Source organism: Pristiophorus japonicus, chromosome 4, assembly GCF_044704955.1.
Source record: "Pristiophorus japonicus isolate sPriJap1 chromosome 4, sPriJap1.hap1, whole genome shotgun sequence".
Classification (NCBI taxonomy): Eukaryota; Metazoa; Chordata; class Chondrichthyes; family Pristiophoridae; genus Pristiophorus; species Pristiophorus japonicus.
In genome coordinates this window covers 137,691,519-137,713,988 of record NC_091980.1, presented here as the reverse complement: position 1 = coordinate 137,713,988, position 22,470 = coordinate 137,691,519, and the positions used below count along the sequence as shown (strand labels likewise).

At 45.1% G+C, this 22,470-nt stretch overlaps 1 protein-coding gene across 1 annotated transcript in view; it reads left to right on the top strand.

Annotated features, from left to right (window-relative positions):
- Window positions 1–22,470, top strand: part of LOC139263068 (serine/threonine-protein phosphatase 2A 55 kDa regulatory subunit B beta isoform) — a 529,859-nt gene that overhangs the window by 152 nt on the left and 507,237 nt on the right. Inside the window, exon 2 of the mRNA XM_070878606.1 lies at window positions 48–125. Coding sequence (XP_070734707.1) covers window positions 48–125 — 78 coding nt within the window. The remainder of the gene's footprint in view (window positions 1–47; window positions 126–22,470) is intronic.

Below are 22,470 nucleotides of genomic sequence, written 5' to 3'. Positions count from 1 at the left end.
TCCTGTTTTAATAAATAATATACAATAATGCCTTTATTATCTTGCAGGGTTTGGAGGCAATGCTAACGAAATGCAGTGGTGTTTCTCTCAGGTTAAAGGAACTATTGACGAGGATGTGTCAGAAGGTAAACCTATTTTTTTTACCCCGCCCTCCACAACACGAATATGAAATGTAATATAATACAGTGACAACTTCTGCCTCCTCCCTGATAGTGCTGGCTAAAACAGGAGAGCGTTTGTGTGAGCTGATTTCCTCCGTGCCATGTAGAGCTGAAACCTTTTGAATGGCAGCATTGCATACAAATTATTAACCCCCCCCCCCCCCCCAACACAGTTTGTTCATAAAATAATGTAGGACTTTCTTTTTTTTTGTTAAATTTGCATGCAACATAACAATCAGTAGCACTGGTGAATAAGTGTTGTTGTTGCTCCAGCTAATTGCTTGTTTACAAATGTCATTGGTTGTATAAAGCAAAAAGTGTTCGTGTTTTTAATAATAATAGGAAGTGAACATGTGTCTAACTGTCAATACCAGACTCCCTTGACGGGGTCCCTTGAACCTGTGCAGTGATGGGTTGTAAGAGGAATTAAGGTGCTTAGTTTACACAGCTATAGGTTCTGTGTACTGCTGTGTGTTTTATATGCCCACTGAACTCTAGGTTGTGTGGTAGTAAGCTGCTGACCTTAAATGTTAACCTAAGGAACACGGTGTGGTTTCAGCTCGTAGGTATTTATGTACACTTTGTAGATTCTTACTGTAAATGCAGGGACAGCAGTACATGGATTTTGACTGCAGTTGAGGACTATAAAACCTCAGTGGTAATTGACTTAATTATAATGCCCGAGACCATTATTGTGCCTTCTGTAAGATGAGGGGTCGTATTTTTTTTGTAGTTCTGGCATGGCAGTTCAATGTGTGACAGTGACTGTGCATCTTGTGGTAAGGATAAATTATTTCCCCAAGTTATTTACAGGCTTCAACTTGTAGTTTGTGGTGCTAGCATTTTATTGCCCAATTTAAACATCAATTGTTACTGCGCACTTATAGTGTAATTACTGTAACAAAATGCCCTACAGCGGTTCACTGAAACAACATCTGGACACTGAGCAGTGATGAGAGAAGGTGGTGGCCGAAGACAAGTTAAAGAGGCAAGTTTTGACAAGGCTTTTGAAAAGATATGAGAGAGGGAGCAGGGAAGAGAGGCTTAGATAAAGTGTTCCAGCGTGGGGCCAGGATGGCTGTAGGCTTTACGACCAATGGTGGAATGGAGAAAGGGGAGAGACGGGACAGGCCGAATGACCTCCTTCCGTGTGTAACCATTCTATGATGTGCAAAGGAGGAATATGTCTGAAAAGGGGAGGATGCAAACTGACATGTAGAGTTGGAAGAGGTTATAGAGGGAGGGAGGAAGAGGCTATGGAGGGATTGGTAGAGGAGGATTAAGGATTTTGAATTCAGTGGTTTGGGGGAAAACAGGGAGGTTAGTCAGAATGGGACTTTGGGTAAAAGAAAGACTTACATTTATATAATGCCTTTCACGACCACCAGATATCTCAAAGTACTTTACGGCCAATGAAGTATTTTTGGAGTGTAGTCACTGTAATGTGGGAAACGCAGCAGCCAACTTGTGCACAGCAACTCCTACAAACAGTAATGTGATAATGACCAGATAATCTGTTTTTTTTTTGTTACGTTGATTTGAGGGATAAATATTGGCCAGGACATCGGGGATAACTCCTCTGCTCCTCTTCTTCGAAGTAGTGCCGTGGGATCTTTTACATCCATCTGAGAGGGCAGACAGGGCCTCGGTTTAATGTCTCATCCAAAAGATGGCACCTCCGACAGTGCAGCATTCCCTCAGCACTGGAATGTCAGCCTAGATTTATGTGCTCAAGTCTCTGGAGTGGGACTTGAACCCACGACCTTCTGACTCCGAGACGAGTGTGCTACCAACTGAACCACAGCTGACACTGGTATTAAGGAATATGGGCCAAAGGCAGGTATATGGAATTAGATTGTAGATCAGCCATGTTCTCATCGAATGGCAGAACTGGCTGAGGGGCTGAATGGCCTGCTCCTGTTCCTATATTGTGCAGACTAGGATACTGCCGGCGGAGTTTTGGACGAGTTGCATTTTATGCAGGGTTGAATTCGGGAGGCCGGAAAGAAGAACGTTTGAGGTGACAAAGGCACAGCTAGGGGCTTCCGCGCCAGTGGGATGAAGTAGGGCTGCAGACAGATGATGTGGAAGTTGGCAGTCCAGATGGTGACGAGGCTATGTGTTTGGAAGCTCAGCTTGGGGGTCAAACATGACCGAGGTGGCGTATAGTAAGCAATGACACCAATTGCAATAGTGTAACTTAAAACATTTTCTCCCGCACCTAATGTAGATATATTAACAGTTCAGTTGAGCACATTTGGTGTTTCAGTCACTGATTAAAAAACTATATGTAGTCTTATTTCCTCATAAGAAGGAAGACTGCAATGTAAAAGATGCTGTCAGATCTTGATACCTTGGAGAGGGTAGTTGTGAAATTTGTGAAACCAAAGGTTGAATTAAATCCATTTACATTCTAGAATTTTCTTGAAGTATGAAAGAAAAGTCTTGCATTTATGTAGCGCGTTTCACAACCTCAGGACATCTCAAAGTGCTTTACAGTCAGTTGAAGTGTAATCACTGTCGTAGGAGACGCAACAGCCAAACTGCGCACAGCTATTCTCAGTGCGATAAGGACCAGATAATCTGTTTTTGTGAAGTTGGTTGAGGGATAAATATTGGCCAGGATACCGGTAAGAACGGCACTGCTCTTATTCGAAATAGTGCAGTGGAATCTTTTACGTCCACCTGAGATGGCAGATGGGGCCTCGGTTTAATGTCTCACCCGTAAGACGGTGCCTCCGACAGTGCAGCACTCCCTCAGTACTGCACTTTAGTGTTTGTCTAGATTTTGTGCTATAGCTTCTGGAGTGGAACTATGAATGTATGGAAATAATATTGTGTTTTAAAGCTAATGAGACTTGACTGCCCTCCCCCTGCTAGATGCAATTGTTTCATAGCCTTTGGTGTTAGTCTATTTGCAGCTGCTGCATTGTCCAGTGGGAACACAATGCACATTGACCCTCTAGTAGTCTTTTGGGCTCACGGAAGACCATATTTTTCTTAATTCATTCAATGAATAATCTGAAATTGGAAGTGCGTGCTAGCTGGGAAGGAGGTCTGATAATGAGGACAGCTAGTTATATCATTTCCAGCACTGGGTTTGTACAAAGTTTGTCTCAGCAATTGGTAAAGCCATCAATTTCTGAAGAAATGTCAGGAATGAGATTTTTTTTTCTAAGAGCGAGTTACCTCAGAATGGATCTTGTTTATAAACCAAAATGACTGAAACTTGATCAGCTTGGCACTGAGCTTGGAATACTATAATCCTCCTAAACCCAAAGACCACAACATACAAGTTCCCCCTTCAAGTCACCCACCATCCTGACTTGGAAATATATCACCGTTCCTTCAGTGTTGCTGGGTCGAACTCCCTCCCTAACAGAACTGTGGGAGCACCTTCAATACATTGCAGTTCAAGGCAGTGGCTCACCACCACATTCTGGAGGGCAATAAATGCTGGCCTTGCCAGCGATGCCCACATCCCAGGAATGAATAAAAAAAATACTCAGATGAGCATCTAAAATGGCAGAACTGTAATTTTTAAAAAATACATAATTAACCATTTTATGTACCTTCCTGTTTAATGAGACATCAGAGTGGAACATTTACCAAGTTTGTACCTTGTCGGTTCTTCCAGAGAGAGATTTAAGGGAAAGCTGTTGAAATATTGGTCTGGCTTCATAAGTAGTTAACTCTATTGTCTAATCTTTTGGTTAGAGGATAGTAAATATTATCATGGAATGGCCTCAACAGCAGACGGGCTGCAGTCTGTTTTCTGAGTGGGCTGGCTGGAAACTTCTAAATTGATAGGAGGATATAAAAATCTCTCTCTTTTTAAATAGTCTATTTTTTCACTTACTGTGTTATCAGTGAGTTTTCATCATCAGCAGAGTAAACCCTAGAATAGAAGCCATGACCACTGTTGTAATGTCCAATGTATATTGCTAAAATAAAGACAGGAAATGCTAGAAATACTCAGCAGATGTTAACATTTCAGGCCAATGACCTTTCATCAGAACATATTGCTCATGTTGCGTTTAAGAATGTTCTGGGATTGATGCATCCTATCTACCTAATTCACTGGTAACAAATGTGCTTTTCTTAAGAATACATGTTGTAAAAGGTAGATCGAACGCAGTGTTAAAAAAGGTCCAATTTCCACAACTTGCAGCCTCTGTGTAGATTCTAATTAATGTTTCTCCTCATCTCTCTTTCTACATAGTGTATGATGTACCACTATCTGTCTCTTGTCTGGTTTTGAACTTGGCAAAAAAAAAAGCTAGCACTTTTAATGATCACTGTGGTGAGCTTACAGTATCCTAGGAAGAGAAGGTCAGTGTAATGGGAGGAATCAGAGCAGTGGGAGAGTGGGGGGAGCTGTGTAGTAGGAGAGATGAAATGTATATGTCTGTGGTGTAACATGCACTTAAAATAAAACGCCTGATATACTTTACAAATAAGGTTGCTGCCAAATACCATGGCAACATATTTGCTTTAATACTGATTTTTTTTCTCCTGAGTGATGAAGTGTGCTGAATTTTAAATAAAACAAACTGAAAAATGAACAAAGAGTACTGAAAATTGAATCTCAGGCTGTCACCCCACTGTAATAACTATGAATGTATAATATAAGGCTCTGTGCGTGGTACTTCAGTGTCCGAGGATGACTCATACAGAGCCTATTAAAACATTGAGTGGAATAGGCTAGAATATGTTATAGAGCAGTTTTACTCACAGTACTGGTCGATAATATAATTTTCTCAAACACTTGTTTAACTAATGTATTAAAGCCCATTTTCCTGAGAAACCTAACTGCTTAAAATAATTCTTTAGGAAACCTTGAATTGCCATATGAAACCAAATAAAACTGTATTTCTTATTTTTAATAAAGCTCTGTTGTCTTTGTGCATCACCGATATCCTTTGTCCCACCATTGATGGCCGTGCCATTAGCTGTCTGGGCCCCAAGCATTGGAAGTTCCCCCTCTCTGCCTCTGTACCTCCCTCCCCTAATTAAGACACTCCTTAAAACCTTTGACCAAGCTGTCTTTATGTCTCCTTCGTTGGTTGGCAATTTCTTTGTCTATTTACGCTCCTATGAAGCGCCCTGGGATGTTGTACTACGTTAAAGTTGCGATATCAATGCAAGTTGTTGTTGTAGTGTGCGCTGGAGGATTACAGAGACATAACCAAATCTTTTGAATATGCACAACCTGCTTGCTTTGAAGCAAAACATCTTTTATGATGAGGGGACATGGATTTATACTTAAAAAGGGAATATTTGCAGGGCTATGGGGAAAGAGCATGAGACAGGGACTAATTGGAGAGCTTTTACTAAGAGCCAGCATAGGCAGGATGGGCCAAATGGCTGCCTTCTATGCTGCAAGTTTCTCTGTAGGGAAGTGACAGAAGGTGCTGTCATTAAGTCGCAGGAGAAGCATGTCTTAATGTATTTTTCTGTAATTCACAGCTATCTTGCCGAGAATTTTGCTTGAGCACGTGTTTTAATCGGATCTTTTCATTTATTTAAAAAAAACCTTTTTGGTTTTGTGGTGAGAGGAGGGATGGCAGGTTGTCTGATATCAATTATTGCCAAACTCTAGATTCATTTGATGTGGATTTGGGCTCAGTTGAATTGTGCAGTTCATACTGCTCACTGGGAGAGGAGTGGTTGGGAGAGAGGAACAGAAACTCTCGAGAGAAATAGGGGACTAGGATAAAACAGTGAATTAAAACAAAGTGGCCAGTCTTGATGCAGCAATATAAATTAAAGGAACAATTTTAAAAGGGGGGGGGGCAAGAACAGAGAGACCTGGGGGTGTACGAAAACAAATCTTTGACGATGCCAGGACAAGTTGAGAAGGCTGTTAAAAAGACATACAGCTTTATAAATAGAGGCTCAGGGTACAAAAGTAAGGAAGTTATGCTAAAAACTTTATAAAATACTGATTAGGCCCCAGCAAACTTCCGGTTTTAACAGGGGTGCAGCCAACCCGCTCACTGGAGGCAGATTGGCCTTGTATTTAACCTGCTGTGCACGTTTAATTGTGGCCTTCCGGAGTTCCCAGCGGCTGCAGCAAGGTAAGGACAGCCTTGTGGAACAATCCTTGTGGGCCAGGAGGAGCAGGAGTGCTTTCTCCTGGCCCACCAAGCTCACCCAGGGTCGGGGATCAGACGCACCCCCCTGCCCCCCCCCCCACTTCTGGGGGTCAGACACCCCCTAACCCATGCTCTCTTTTCCCCCCACACCGGGTTGGGGCTTTCACCTACCTGGGGTTGCGGCCTCCTCACCAGTGTTCCCCACCTAACTGAATCAGACTGACTTCTGGACGGGGAATTTGGCTGTGATGTCAAATGCATTTTAATAAGGGTAATTAATAAATACTTGTAGGACCGTGGGGAAAGAGCAAGATAGTGGGACTGATTGGATGGCTCTTTCAAAGACCCAGGACAGGTACAAGGGCCGAATGGCCTCCTTCTGTGCGGTATCATTTTATGATGATGGACTATGGGCCCAGAGCACTAAACCTTCCCTAATTTGGCACTAAATGGACTGTCCCTTTCTGGGAGATCACATAGTGTGGCTGGTGTGGGAACTGTTACATTGGTACTGTTCTGAGGTTCGACTGTGGGATTATTTTGGGTGTAAAGTAGAGGGAGCTTTACTTTACCCAAGTGTGTTGGATGCTGGTACAATGAACAAGTGTTCTATTTCCTAGCGCCCCACCTGCACCTTGGCACAACATTTTTTTTTCTTTCTTCGTTCATGAAATGTGGGCGTCACTAGCAAGGCCAGCATTTATTGCCCATCCCTAATTGTCCTTGAGAAGGTGGTGGTGAGCCGCTGCCTTCAATAGCTGCAGGCCGTGTGGTGAAGGTGTTCCCACAGTGCTGTTAGGGAGAGAGTTCCAGGATTTTGACCCAGCGACGATGAAGGAACGACGATATACTTCCAAGTCAGGATGGTGTGTAACTTGGAGGGGAACTTGCAGGTGATGGTGTTCCCATGAGCCTGCCTTCTAGGTGGTAGAGGTCGCGGGTTTGGAAAGTGCTGCTGCAGAAGCATTGGCGAGTTGCTGCAGTGCATCTTGTAGATGGTATACACTGCAGCCACGGTACACCGGTGGTGGAGGGAGTGCATGTTGCATGGGGTGCCGATCAAGTGGGCTGCTTTGTCCTCGAGCTTTTTGAGTGTTTTTCGGGCTGCACTCATCCAGGCAAGTGGAGACTATTCCATCACTCTCCTGACTTGTGCCTTGTAGATGGTGGAAAGGCTTTGGGAAATCAAGAGGTGAAATACTCATCGCAGAATACCCAGTCTCTGACCTGCTCTTGTTGCCACAGTATTTATGTGGCTGGTCCAGTTGAGTTTCTGGTCAATAGTGACCCTCAGGATGTTGATGGCAATGCCGTTGAATGTCAGGGGCTGGTGGTTAAACACTCACTTGTTGGAGATAATCATTGTCTGGCACTTGTGTAGTGCGAATGTTACTTGCCACTTATCAGCCCAAGCCTGAATGTCGTCCAGGTCTTGCTGCATGCGGGCATGGACTGCTTCATTATCTGACCAGTTGCGAATGACACTGAACACTGTGCAGTCATCAATGAACATCTCCACTTCTGACCTTATGATGGAGGTAAAGTCATTGATGAAGCAGCTGAAGATGGTTGAGCTTAGGACACTGCCCTGCGGGACTCCTGCAGCAATGTCCTGGGGCTGTGATGATTGACCTCCAAACACCACAACCATCTTCATTTGTGCTAGGTATGACTCCAGCCAGTGGAGCGTTTTTCCCCTATTCTGTTTTACTAGGACTCCTTGATGCCACACTCTGTCAAATGCTGATTTGATGTCGAGGCCAGACACCCTCACCTGCCCTCTGGTATTCAGCTCTTTTGTCCATGTTTGGACCAAGGCTGTAATGAGGTCTGGAGCCGAGTGATCCTGGCGGAACCCAAACTGGGCATCGATAAGCAGATTATTGGCGAGTAAGTGCCGCTTGATCGCACTGTCGATAACATCTTCCATCACTTTGCTGATGATTGAGAGTAGACTGAAGGAGCGGTAATTGGCCGGGTTGTATTTGTCCTGCTTTTTGTGGACAGGACATAGCTGGGTAGTTTTTCACATTGTCAGATAGATGCCAGTGTTGTAGCTGTACTGGAACAGCTTGGCTAGAGGTGCGATTCATTCTGGAGTATAAGTCTTCAACACGACAGCCAGGATGTTGTCGGGAGCCCATAGCTTTTGCTGTATCCAATGTGTTCAGCCGTTTCTTTATATCACGTGAAGTGGCTCGAATTGGTTGAAGACTGGCTTCTGACGTCTGGGACCTCGGAAGGAGGCCAATATGGATCATCCACTCGACACTTCTGGCTGAAGATGGTTGCAATCGCTTCAGAGTTGTGCTTTCTACTCATGTGTTGGGCTCTGCCATCATTGAGGACAGGGATATTCATGGAGCCTCCTCCTCCCGTTAGTTTTTTAATGGTTCATCACCATTCAAGACAAGATGTGGAGTTTGGCAGATTTGCTTCCCTGATGGACATTAGTGAACCAGATGGGTTTTTATGACAATCTGATAGTTTCATTATTGATGCTGATACTTTTTTTATTCCAGATTTATTTAATTAACTGAATTTAAATTCCCCAGCTGCCGTGGAGGGATTTAAACTCGTGTCCCTGGATCATTAGTCCAGGCCACTGGATTACTAGTCCAGTAACACAACTACTATGCTACCGTTCTCGTAATACTATTTACGAGATGGAAGATCGAGACCATTTAAGAATTGGTTAGATAAGTGGTTGAAGAAAAGAAGCGAGAGCTATGGGAACTTGGTTGTGGAGCCAAAAGCTACACACAGTCCTCCAACTGTGACCTTACTATTCTTTAACACAATTCTGAAACTTTCTCAGAAACTGCCATTTTGAAAATGACTGATGCACTTCCCAACTGGGTCACTTCCCAACTAGTTCACTAAGAATTTCCTTTTTAGCAAAAGAAACCTACAATCCTTTTATGTGAATTCAGTTCCACACCAATGTTGATGACTCTTAACTGAAGTGGCCTAGCGAGCCACTGAGTTCCATCGAATCAGTGGAACTAAGGATGTGCAATAACTTCCAGCCTTGCCAACGATGCCCGTATCCTGGGGGGGCAGGAGGTTGGTGTGTATGTATTGAAACTGCACAGTAACCTTGTCAGCCCTGGGGCTCTCGCCTTTGTCAGAAAGTTCTGGTTAAATCCCCACTCCAGAGACTTCAACACGTAATCTGGGCTGACACCTCAGTCCAGCACTGTTGGAAATGCTGCCTTTGAGATGATCTATAAACTGTCGTCGAGCTACAGTACCCAGACGACGCCTGCACCTGCGCACATACAGAGACTGAACTCCAGGACATAGTCAATGTATTTACTGAGGACTACGAAAGCATGGGCCTTACGCTAAACATCCGTAAGACAAAGGTCCTCCACCAGCTTGTCCTCGCCGCACAGCACTGCCCCCCAGTCATCAAGATCCACGGTATGGCCCTGGACAACGTGAACCATTTCCCATACCTTGGGAGCCTCTTATCAACAAGAGCAGACATTGACGACGAGATTCTACACCACCTCCAGTGTGCCAGTGCAGCCTTCGGCCACCTGAGGAAAAGAGTGTTGAAGACCAGGCCCTCAAATCTGCCACCAAGCTCATGGTCTACAGGGTTGTAGTAATACCTGCCCTCAGAGGCATGGACCATGTACAGTAGACATCTCAAGTCGCTAGAGAAATACCACCAACGATGTCTCCGCAAGATCCTACAAATTCCCTGGGAGGACAGAAGCACCAACATTAGCGTCCTCGACCAGGCCAACATCCCCAGCATTGAAGCACTGACCACACTTGATCAGCTCCGCTGAGCAGGCCACGTAGCTCGCATGCCAGACACAAGACTCCCAAAGCAAGCGCTCTACTCTGAACTTCTTCACAGCAAATGAGCCAAAGGTGGGCAGAAGAAACATTACAAGGACACCCTCAAAGCCTCCCTGATAAAGTGCAACATCCCCACTGACACCTGGGAGTCCCTGGCCAAAGACCGCCCTAAGTGGAGGAAGTACATCTGGGAAGGTGCTGAGCACCTCGAGTCTCATCGCCGAGAGCATACAGAAATCAAGCGCAGGCAGTGGAAAGAGGTGTGGCAAATCTGTCCCACCTGTGACAGGGACTGTGGTTCTCGTATTGGACTGTACAGCCATCTAAGGACTCATTTTAAGAGTGGAAGCAAATCTTCCTCGATTCCGAGGGACTGCCTATGATGATATAAACTGAGGTCCCATCTGCAGGGCACTGCTCTAAGAAGTGCAGGGAGTTTTCCTGGTGTCCCTAGTAACAGTTATCAGACAACCAATGCCGATTTATTGGGACACGTATTATTAATGGGAGCTTACTGTGCACAAATTGGCTGCCATGTTTGCCTACATTACAACAGTCACTGCACTTCAAATGTACTTAATTGGTGGCGAAGTGTTTTGGGACATTCTCAGGACATGGAAGCCACTATATAAATGCAAGCTCTTTCTTTAACTTTCACTGAACAACATACAGGGATGCTCGATTATCCTATCATTTCTCTGCGTGGGGGTGGGGCGGAGGGAGGAGGAGAGAAAGAGACCCACCTCTCTCGGCACAGATCAAGGTTCCATTTGATTTGGTAAAATAGTTCATTTCATGGGAGATGAATTTACAAGATCAAGAAACAAAATCAGTTACAATATCAAGATAGCTTAAACGCACAGAATCCTATTTTTGAGTGTTGTAAATGATATTCATGTCCGAAGCAAGTCATCTTGTCCTCAGTTTAATTTTATTCTGGAATTTTATGAAACAGAAGAGTGCGTTCTGTACAGGCTGTGTTCAGGTGTGATAGTGTTTGCTGACCTATTTATTTACTTGTACCTCAGTTTCTAATCAAATATTTTCAGTTTATATAGGCCTAGTACAGACAATAAATTTTAATGAATATGTAAATAGTTTATACATCTCTAAATAGATTAACCTTTTCTACAATATTCAGCTTGCTAATGCACTCCAAAGGATTCTGGACAGTTCATTGGGTGGTGAATTATTAAGTTGTCCCTAGTTTAGGCTTTGTGCCTTTTATAAGTTGCTACCTCCAGGGAAGTAAGAATAATGGGCTTAATTTTGGCCAGGTGTTGCTCTGTTTTTTTTTGGAGTAACTTGTTTTTTCTGGCGTAACTTAAAAATCTCCATTTTCCACAATCAATTTACACAAGTGTAAGTGAGTTGGTTACGATTTTTTAGTTTTTTTTTCTAAAGGGGGTGTTATCAGCCACCTACACCAGTTCTGCCCATTTAGGCAACTTTGGCCAGCTAATAGTTACTCCAAATCTACTTAGGCCAGCGTATGTGGCCACTTCAGAAAACCCTTGCGGAGAGTTAAAGAAATTGGCGCAGCTAGGTACATCGGAGACCATTTGGCCTGGGATGGGGGCGGGAAGGGAAGCGGAGAGTACCTGCACCTAAAGCACCAGGACTTATAAACCACCAAACCTTGGAAACAAAAAGTTCTAAGAATTCAACAATAAATAAAAAATTGAAGTAAGTCCTACCTTCATCTTAAAACTCAGCCCGGGAAGGCAGCGGGCAGTTCGGTGCAGGAGGCCACTCGGCCAGGGCTAGGGGCGGGCAGGAGAACTGATAGTGCTCCTGCCTGGATGATTTCTATCAGTTCTCCTGCCCGCCCGCCCCCTAGCCCTGGCCGAGTGGCCTCCCGGTGCGATTTCTAAGATATTAAAGTGATTAAAGCTTCAAATCGATGCATTTACCAAAGTAGGTTTTTCAAAGTGGGTATCTAAAGAAACATGCTACTTAAACTGACTGCATCACCTGTTGATGCACACACAGTTCCCCAATAAACAATGTATTTTCCAATTTAAGTCCATAAATAGGCATTTTCCAACCAAATGGAACTAAGCAGTCCGTGCAATTGCCACTCCATACCCCTACTCACAACATTTGGCTGACATCAGGTCCCACACACAACGGCTGCAGCAAGCACAGGGAGAGGCTGGGGGCAAGGAGCTACTGCGCATGCGCGGCCACGCCACTTCGCATGTGCAGACGTCCCGGCACTCTTTTCGCCGGAGGATGCTGTCTCCACCCCCGACTCAACTGGCCACGCTGCGCGACCACAGGGAGGAGGCCGGACCAGCAGCCAAAGTGGGAAGGACATTTTTTTGGCGCACTTCTGAACGGAGAAAAGTGGCGCATCTCCGGTAAGTGCGCCGAAAAACGGGCCGGGCCAAAATTGAGCCCAATGAGATGAGATCTGGAAGGTGAATAAAATATGATGCAAAACAAAATCATAGAATGATATAGCACGGACGGAAGCCATTTGGCCTATCGCACATGTGCCAGCTCTTTGGAAGAGCTGTCCAATTAGTCCCACTGACCTCTTTCCCTCTATCCCTGCAGCTGTTTCCTTTTCAATTATGTATCTAATTCCCTTTTGAAAGTTACTTTAAATCTGCTTCCACCACAGTTTCAGACAGTGCATTCTAAATCATAACTTGCTGTGCAAAACAATTTTCTTTCTTTTCTATCTAAAGCCCTCATAACTTTGAACACTTTTATTAAATCTCCCCTTAATCGTCTCATTTCTCAATACTCCAGCTGAGGCTTAACCAGTGATTTTCTTGTACTCTATACCTCTTTATAAAGCCCAAGATCCCATATGTTTTTTTTTTAACAACTTGCCCCACCCCAAGTGTCTTTCTTCCTGCATCCCCTTAAAAATGGTACCATTTATTTTACGATGTAACTATTTGTATTGCATTTTTTTGACCGACAGGTGACAAGCTCCGTCCCCACCCCACACCCGGCCCGAATCATTCCATGCACGTGGTGCCGAGAAGCAGGACCTATGGCTCTGACTCTCTCTTCTCCCTCCGCCCCCCCCCCCCCCCCCCCCCCTCGGCAGGCCTGGAGACGAGAGCGGCAGGCCTGGGGCTGATAGTGAGAGAGAGGATGGGGGAGGTAGGGGAGAGAGACAGATCATGTTCTTCCAACCCCCTACAAGGGACAGCGTTGGAGTGGACGATATCCAGAAGTCACGACACTGTCATGATTCACTTCATACCTAATAAACCTGTTAACAATCCGTACACAATGCCATCCTCATTTATGGTGGGGTGGGGGTGGGAAAAAGGATGCACTTGCGCTGGGGTAAGGCACTTTGGCTTCGGGAGGGATATACTTGGCCTAGGGTAAAGCATTTCAGCTGGGAAGGCATGCACTTGGACTTGGGTAAGGCACTTCAGCTGGCAGAGGCATGAACTTGGACTGTGGGGTAAGGCACTTCGGCTGGGGGAGGCATGCACTTGCACTGAGGTAAGGCACTTTGGCTGGCCCTTGCTGTCTTTTGGGGAGCTCTGACCACTGTCCCTTCAGTAAGTCATCGTGGATCAAGTTACAATTTGCAAAGTCAGTGAGACCTTGGGATGGGAGGTTCCAGTTACACATTCCTGTGAAACTTCAGGATGTGGCTTATCCTCCAAGGGGCCCAATCATAAACAAAGGATGGAGCATGGTGGCCATTTTTGCAGTACAAATAAGTGCATCCTTTATTTTATATTGTTTGAAGGCACTATCACAAATGCAAGTTGTGTTGTTTCTCCTTTTCCTTCTTCCTGTTACAATAGAAGTATACCGTCACAATTACCGTCTGAACCTTTTGGAGGAGTTCTGGTACACAACAATGGAATCAACTGTATTATATTAGTGGACAACTTCTGCCTACTGTGCAGTGCTAGAGTATTGAACCTCTAAGCCAGCAGATCCAAGTTTGAGTCCCAGTCTTGAATGACCATTACTCTCCAGCTTCCCTTACAAAGACATGCATTTATATGGGACTTTGTCATTTCCCATCCAACAGCTCAAAGTGCTTGAATGTGTCTGCAGTTTCATCTGTCTTTTCTTTGGAGTTGAGGAGCTGAAGGGAACCTTCCTTTCCGCATTATTGGAATACACCAGCTGTGGGATCAGCCAAGGATTGGCATTGACTTTGTCCATTGAGGTGTCTGTGGACTGGAGTGTGCAGTCCCCACTGACTGAGGAGGAGTGCATTGTATGGGGCAGTGCATTAGTGTTGCCAACCCTCAAGGGTTGTCCAGGCAGGAGTCTCCAACAGTTAAAGTTTAATCTCCAGGGCTCTGCTGGAAACAACCCAGAAGAACAATCATTGGGGCACTTAAAAAAAAAAAAAATGTTTAAAAAAAAAAAATTATTTGACAATATCTGTTAACTATAAAATATTGGAAATGGGGATGTTTGACTGACAGTGAAGAATCATGCAATCAGGTGGCCTGTTCGTTTTCCAGTTGGTGTGGGAAGGCGGTACACCGTGGCGATGGACGTGCCAAGCGGCCAATGATGGGAGTGTGGGGGCGGGGCTGTAGAAGATGCGGGGTCATGTCATAAAACCTCCCAGGAGACGTGCAACCAGAGTTGGCAACCCAACAGTACATGGAAAGAAAAAGTGTTTGTAACAAATTGAGAAGTTATGTTGAAGGCATACTGAATTTTAAGAGCTGAACATTCCATCTCTGCAGTTTCTCTGTACCTGATGCTAATCCAGTTTTATCTGGGACAAGCAAATTATAACTGGGACAACTTACTGACTGTCCTGGCAACAAGTGTGCTTTTCTTTATTATATGCACCCCTGATATTTCTCAGGTATAGGTGCAGCGTCCAAAATCCGGAGTTCCGGAATCTGGAATGTTCTGGCATCTAGACTCCAGACCGATTAGTGGCAGGGTTGTCCGGAATCCGGACCCATCGGCCCTGCCGACATCGGGGCCCTGCAGCTGCCCGACTTCGGGGCCTCCTCGCCGGCCCGCCCGAACAACTCCGTCGCGATGGGGTCCACCACGGCGGGGCCCTGTTTGAACACCTTCTTGGCGGCAGGGCCTGCCCGAACAGCTTCTCCTCGGCGAGGCTCCGCCCGACGACCTCATTAGCGAGCCCTCTTTCCCCCCCCCCCCCCCCCCCACTTTCTGACTTTACAATATCCGCTAATACCCGAACTTGGGCTCGGGTGTTTCCGTGATGTCAGAAAGACGATCGAAAGTCCGGAAAAACACGGAATCCGGAACGGCCTCGGTCCCGAGGATTCCAGATTCTGGACGCTGCACCTTTATCTGCCACCCTGAAACAGCATTAGTTACTCAAAACTGCAAAAAACGTTTTGGTATAAAATACTTAAATTCAAATTGCAGTTGCATTCTATTCATTGCAATGCATTTCTTTGTATTGACTTTTTCACCCCATTGACTATTCAATGGGTCGAGTGTGAAGTGTATGTCTACTGAGACATCGGCCTTGATCAGGAGGCAGGCTAGACTGCTTTTAATAGTTAGGCCTCAGTTGCAAGCCGCTTGCCGACTTTCCGATCAAACTGGCTAGGAATTGGCAGTAAGCAGCTGCCTGGTTGTTTAAAATCATGCCGGATGGAGGCAGCTGAGATGTTAAACCGAGACTCCATGGCACTACTTGAAGAAGAATAGAGTTCTACCAGTGTGCTGGCCAATATTTATCCCTCAATCAACATCGTTAAAACTAATCAACCCGTCATTCATCTCCGTGCTGTGTGGGGCCTTGCTGTGTCCAAATTGGTACTACTTTGCCGACAAAGCAACGGTGACGACACTTCAGAGATAACTTGATTATGAAGCACTTTTTAATGTCATGAATGTGAAAGGTGCTATATAAATTAATTCTTTTCATCTGTTTAATCCTGCATGAAGTTTTCTCTCTTTTTTTTTTCTCTCTCAATTTGTGGTTCTGTTTTTCTTTCTATCTCTGTCTCCCTCGTTCTGCATCTATCACTGTGGCTGAAAGCCCCTTTATATTTTTCCTTGCCACTTTTTCTCCCTCTGTGTCAGAACAACTCTTTCTCCTTTTTTGGGAAATCTGACCTTGTTTTAATGTGTTCGTGAGATGTGGACGATGCTGGTCATTGCCCTGAGAAGGTGTTCGTGAACCTTCTAGAGCCACAGTAGTCCTTGTGGTGATGGGGCTTCTTGTATTTGATAGTGTTTCAGAATATTGACCCAGTGGTAGTATATGTCCACGTCAGGATGGTGTATGATTTGGAGGTGAACCTGGAGGTGAACCTGGAGCTGATGATGTTCTGATCAGTGGTAGAGGTTGTGGATATGAGAGATGCTATTGAAGAAAGCTTGGTGAGTTGCTGCAGTGCATGCTATGTATCATACATACTGTGGGCTACAGTATGTGTCAGTGGAGAATGAGACTGTTATTGATTGCAGTGGTCAAGCGGACTGCTCTGATGTGGATGTTATCCCGCTTCTGAGTGTTGCAGCTGCACCCATCCACATAAGTAGTGAGTATTCCATCATACTCCTGGCTTCAGCCTTGTAAATGGTGGAGAGGCTATTGTGGGGTCAGGACGTGAGCCACTCATTGCAGAGTACCCAACCTTTGCCCGGCTCTTGTAGCCAAGTTGTTAATATCTTTGGTGCAGTTACGCTTTTGATCGATGTTGACCCCAAGGATATTGATGGCCGTGCTGTAGAAGGTTATTGGTAGGTGGTTGGACCTGTTCTTATTGAAGGTCATAGATGGGGTCTAGATGTGGTAGATAGAGAGAAACTTTTCCCGTTGGCAGAAGGGTCGAGAACCAGGTGATTGGCAAAAGACCAAAGGCGACATGAGGAAAAATGTTCTTGCACAGCGAGTGGCTAGGATCTGGAATGCACCGCATGAAAGGGTGGTGGAGGCAGGTTCAATTGTGGCTTTCAAAAGGGAATTGTACCTGAAGGAAAAAACTTTGCAGGCCTATGGGAAAAGAGTGGGGGAGTGGGACTAGCTGTGAAGTGCTCTTGTGGAGAGGCAGCATGGGCTCGACTGGCTGAATAGCCGCCTTTCGTGCTGTAACCATTCTATGTTTCTAGTTGGTCTTTACCTGGCATCAGTGTTACCTGCCATTTGTCAGCTCAAGCTTGGTTGCTGTTCAAGTCCAGCTGTTGGCTGGCATAGGCTGCTTCGCTGTTGGAGGAGTTATGAATGGAGCGGAGCTCCACTCCACTCCTGACCAGATGAATGGAAGGCCATTGATGAAGCAGTGGAAGATGGTGGGATCATGGACTCTGCCCTGTGCAGCTTCGGCAGTAAATGATTGGCCTTCAACAACCACAACCATCTTTTGTTGTGTGGGGTATAATTCCATACACTGGAGCGATTTCCTCTTGACCACTATAGACCACATCTTTGCTAGGGCTTCTTGGTGCTACAATTTGTTGAATGCTGCCTTGCTGTCAAGGGCCAGTACTCTAGCCTCTCCTCTGGTATTCATTCTTGATCCATGTCTGGCTCAAGGCTATGATGAGGACTAGAGCCAAGTGGTTCTGGTGGAAGCAGAACTGAATATTAGTGAGCAGCTTATTGGTGAGTAGTTGTTGCTTGATGGCACTCGATGACTTCTTCCACCACCTTACTGATGACTGGGGCATGCTGATGGGATGGTAATTGGCTGGATTAGATTTTTCAGGTTTAACTTGATCAGCCAGACCAAGACTGCTGAAATACCCATGCCAGATTTCAAGAGGGCCGGATTGGCAAAGGTGGCAGATGATTTGAGCAAGATTGATTGGGCTGCCCTAGGCAACGATAATAGCAACACAGAAGAAAAATAGAATTCCTTCAAAACCGCCCTGCGCAAAAGGAAGTCAAATATGTCTGCAGAATGAAAAGAAAGTTATTTGGTAGAACAATTGGCTAATGGATCATGTCCAAAGATAAATTACTGTAGGATTGAGCAGAAATATGTTTACAGGCTTAAAAATAACTTAAGGAGAACAGTGACAGGTATTGGACTCAGCTGTAGGCAACAAAAGCTGGTATCAGAGCAGCTCGAAGGACACCAGAGAAGTGAGGAGTTGTGATAATTAAAGCAAAGTTTTTTTCAGCTATGTTTGAAGTCAAAGAGCCACTAAGGATTCTTATAGAGCCATTGAAGGACTCCACAAAGCTGATTCGGGTTGTCTACCAGGTCCTCGACATAACTAGTTTGCATCATTCTTTGTTACTGAAGATGATGGGTTACTAATATTGCAGCTCAGTGTTGATGCAAAAATGTAAATATATAGCATTATTCACTTGGGTAAAGGGAACTCCAACCATGTGTTTGCTATCCAGGGTTGCATGCCCAAGGCAGTAAGGTGGGAGAAGATGCTGGGGGCTCTAGCGTACAAGACTGAAGGGCGAAGCCCATGATCAGTTCCGTGAGGCTATTGAAAAAGCAAATAGCGTTGGGATGTATTAGCAGGAAAATAAAATACAAAACAAGAAATACTATTCTGTCTCTGCACAAGGCCTTGGTCAGGCCTCATTTAGAGTAATGTGTCTAGTTTCCCCCCCCCCCCACCCCTTACAATAAAGGATGAACTAGAGGCCCGAGAAAAAGTCTCGGGGAGGGCCATTAGATTGATATCTAGTTTAAATGCCTTAAATTACCTTGGAAAGCTGAGACATTTTACTCTAGAAAAGCGTAGACTTTGAGATTTGATTGGGCTTTAAAATTATGACAAGATTCGAATCTGAATTTCCCAAAGTTTTTCTCTCAAATTGGCCTAAGAATTTTTTTGCTCTCTGTTTTTGCCTTGGTGGGGGGTGGGTGAGGAATGGTATGAAAAACATGTTTTATATCTTAGACATGTCTGGGCTGTTTTCCACATTGTTGGGTAGATGTCAATATTCTAGCTGTGCTGGACTATTGGGCAGCATAGAGGGCAGGCTACTTCTAGTATGCAGATTTGCAGTATTATGGTCAGGATGTTGTCCGGTCCAATAGCTTTTGCTTTGTCCAGTTTATACAGCAATTTATTAATGTGATGTAGAGTGAACTGAATTAGCTGGATGCTGATATTTATGTTGGGGGCCTCGGGACCAGGTTGATGGCGTTGTCCATTTGGCACTTTAGGCTGAAGATACTTGCAAATACTTCAGCCTCTTCTCTTGCACTCGCACGGTTGAGGATGGGGGTGTTCACGATGCCTCTTCCCTTTTAATAGCTAGCTGATTGTCCACTACCATTCTTCACTTCATGTGGCCGGGCTGCAAGAGCGTTGCTTTGATCCATTGGTTGTGGGATCTCTTGGATCTTTCTGTAGCATGTAGCTTTTGTATTTAGCATGCAAGTAGCCCCGTGTGGAGCTTCAGCAAGCCGATGCCTCATTTTCAGGTATGCCTGCTGCTGATCCTGGCACATCCTTCTACACTCCCCATTGAACCAGGGTTGGGCTTGGTGCTTTCTGCTGGTGGAGGAGTGTGAGATGTGTGGGGCCTTGAGGTTAGATTGTGGTGGTATACAATTCTGCTGATGTGATGACCCATTGAGTCTCTAGGGTGCTAGATCTCTACTTTTAGTCTGTGCCATGCTACATGATAGAAGGTCTTCTTCTTATGCGGTCTCTCGTATCGAGGATGACTTGCTTCCACACCAAAATGGGATGAGTTCACAGGTGCTTCAATGAAGGGCCTGATATTCCAGGGTCCAACCAATTGTTGAAGGGTGGAAGATGCCTGTGTGTGGATTTTTTTAACATGTGGTGGCCATTGCACACCAGCCACCACGGGCTTGACCGAGCTAGGTCTTGGTCCAGTGGCAAGGGTTAACCAAGACGACTGGAGACCAGCTCTGCTGCACTGACCTAGTGCACGCACACATCGTAATGTGGGCTGATCTGTGTTGCCCTGGGCCCTCGCCTTTTCTGGGCTCCAAACTCGCACCTCTCCTGGGCCCCGATCGCATCGCTCTTCAATCACGCGCCGCTCCTGTGCCCCAACCTCGCCGCTCCAGCTGTACCTGTCCAATCAGCGACCTGGATTATGGTAACGTCCAATCCAGTCGTCCTCCTCCAAGATGTCACTCTCCTGCACCAGCTCACGCTGCTTCCTGAAGTGGTATGCTCTCTTTATGGCCCCAACCTGCCGCTGGTGTTCTCCCACGGTCGGGGCCGCCACGCTGGTTCCAGTTAGAAGATGCACTGAAAATGGTCAATGGCATGCTGAGCACTGACTTTATTTGTGGCACATATGCTCAGTTAATTATGGATGATTAAAGTTCAACAGTTACTCTATATGCTTTAGCAACGTTATTGTGCTGTTTATAGAAACCTTTGAAGCGTTTTATGTGGTCTGAGGCTAGAGAGGATTATAATTCTTTGAACAATTCCATAAATTTCCCGAGTAGCTCAAGTGCTAGACCTCCCTCTCCCAACTATTTAAAAAGTTCACACTATTTCACAGTAAACTGAGTGAATAGAACTTGAAAAGTGCATGTATGCCAAGGTCATTCTGTTCTGTGCGAGTTGAAAATAACATTTTCAAGTTTAAAAAAAAAATTGTGGTATGAATGTTATTCAATGGAGGAAAAAAAAAACCAACCGGTATCAGCATTCAGCATTGAGCACTCTCAGGCTATGTATAGCACAGTTAGATGCAGCGTTAAACTCCCTCCTGAAGAGCCTTCTGTACGGCATCAGTCTGAAACTTTCCATCCAATGGCATCTGAGTGAGACTCCATTATACGATTATGGGCAGCCCATCCACACCAAACGTAAATAAATGTAATTTATACAAGTTAGTCCTGTAAGTGGAATAAGACCTTTCTGCAAATGCTTGGGGGAAGGCAGGGGGCAGGGTACTAGGAGAAGGGAGTGGCAGTTTAGTACAGGTTGAACCTCCCTTATCCTGAACTTGCTTGCCCGGAACCACCCCTTGTCTGGAACCATTCCCAGCCACCAGGTGGTGCATGCGCAGAATTCCGACAAGAACAAATTGAAGTCCTTCATCGCTGCCGACTCCCGCAATCACTGGCCTGACCCTGCGATCCACTCTTTCCCGCCCCCCGCCCCCCCAACGATCTCTCTGCCGCACTCCCAGCCCCAAGCTAGCCAGCCCCAATATCGCCTTGCTCAGTACCTGTACCATCCAATTTTAACGTGACCATCCCTTATCCAGAACAGGCCAGGTCCTAAGGGTTCCGGATAAGGGAGGTTCAACCTGTAGTATACAAGCACGAGAGAATATATCTGTGTGCACTTAATTCTCACATCCAGTACCCATAAATAAAATAAACAGTAGGCCAACTAGTGGTTATTGGGACTTCATCTAAGACAGTGCTGCATGAGGTATCAGTCCGTGAATTTGTGATTGTTTTTGTTGCACTATTCTGGATTTTCATAGTAACATTAGGAACGGGAGGAGGTCATTCAGCCTCTCAGGCCTTTTCCACCATTCAATTAGATCAAGGCTGATCTGCACCTCAACTCCATTTTTCGGCCTTTGTTCCCTATCCTTTGATATCCTTGCCTAAAAAAAATGAAAACAAACCACCTTTGTTATAAAGGTGCAGGTTTTCATTAAGAGTTACCCAATTCTGTCAAGGGCAAGTACCAATCAAAATCTGGATGCTTATCCACAAGCCCTGGTATCATTCTGGTGAATGCACCCCTTCCAAGGCAAGTATATCTTTCCTGAGGTGCGGTGCCCAAAACCAAATGCAGTATTCCAGATGGGGGTCTGACCAAGATTCTGTACAACTGAAATGTAACTTCCTCCCATTTATATTCCAACCTCACTTGAGATAAAAGCCAACATTCCATTAGACTTATTGAATATGTTTTATACCTGTGCACCAGCACTGAACAATACAAAGGAGGTAAACTCTGTGCCTCTGACCATATCTCGGTCCCAAAATTGGAAGGCTTTCATTATGTTGGTGAACTGGTGAAAATGAGCACCTCTTTCAGTATGTCTGTTATCTAGTGAATCCCACAAACCCAGAAAACTAACAAGAGAAAACAATCTTCCGAGTACTTCAGCACTGCTGTTCTGGTAGTCTAACACATAATATATATGTGACTACCACGAACCATCTAGGCAAGTTGACCTGTTGAAGTTGTGTTGGAGCAAACTGCTGACCACAAATATACATAGCTGGGTAATCTTCCCTGGATCTCAGGTGGTGGGGGTTCTACTATCGTTCCTGCAGTAGGTGGTGCTGAAAGGATGCCTTCGTTTGGAGGTATTCAATCCGAGGACTGTTGCTGATATGAATAACTGAACAGTAGAACCAATTAAAATGAAACTGGAGCCCTGAGCAATATTACTGCATCATTAGCATGCGTAGTGCAGCTGAGCTGCTTCATGGTAACCAAATTCAGGTCAAGTATTTCACCACGTGGAAGTCAATATTGGTTTCTATTACATCTAATGGAGTTGT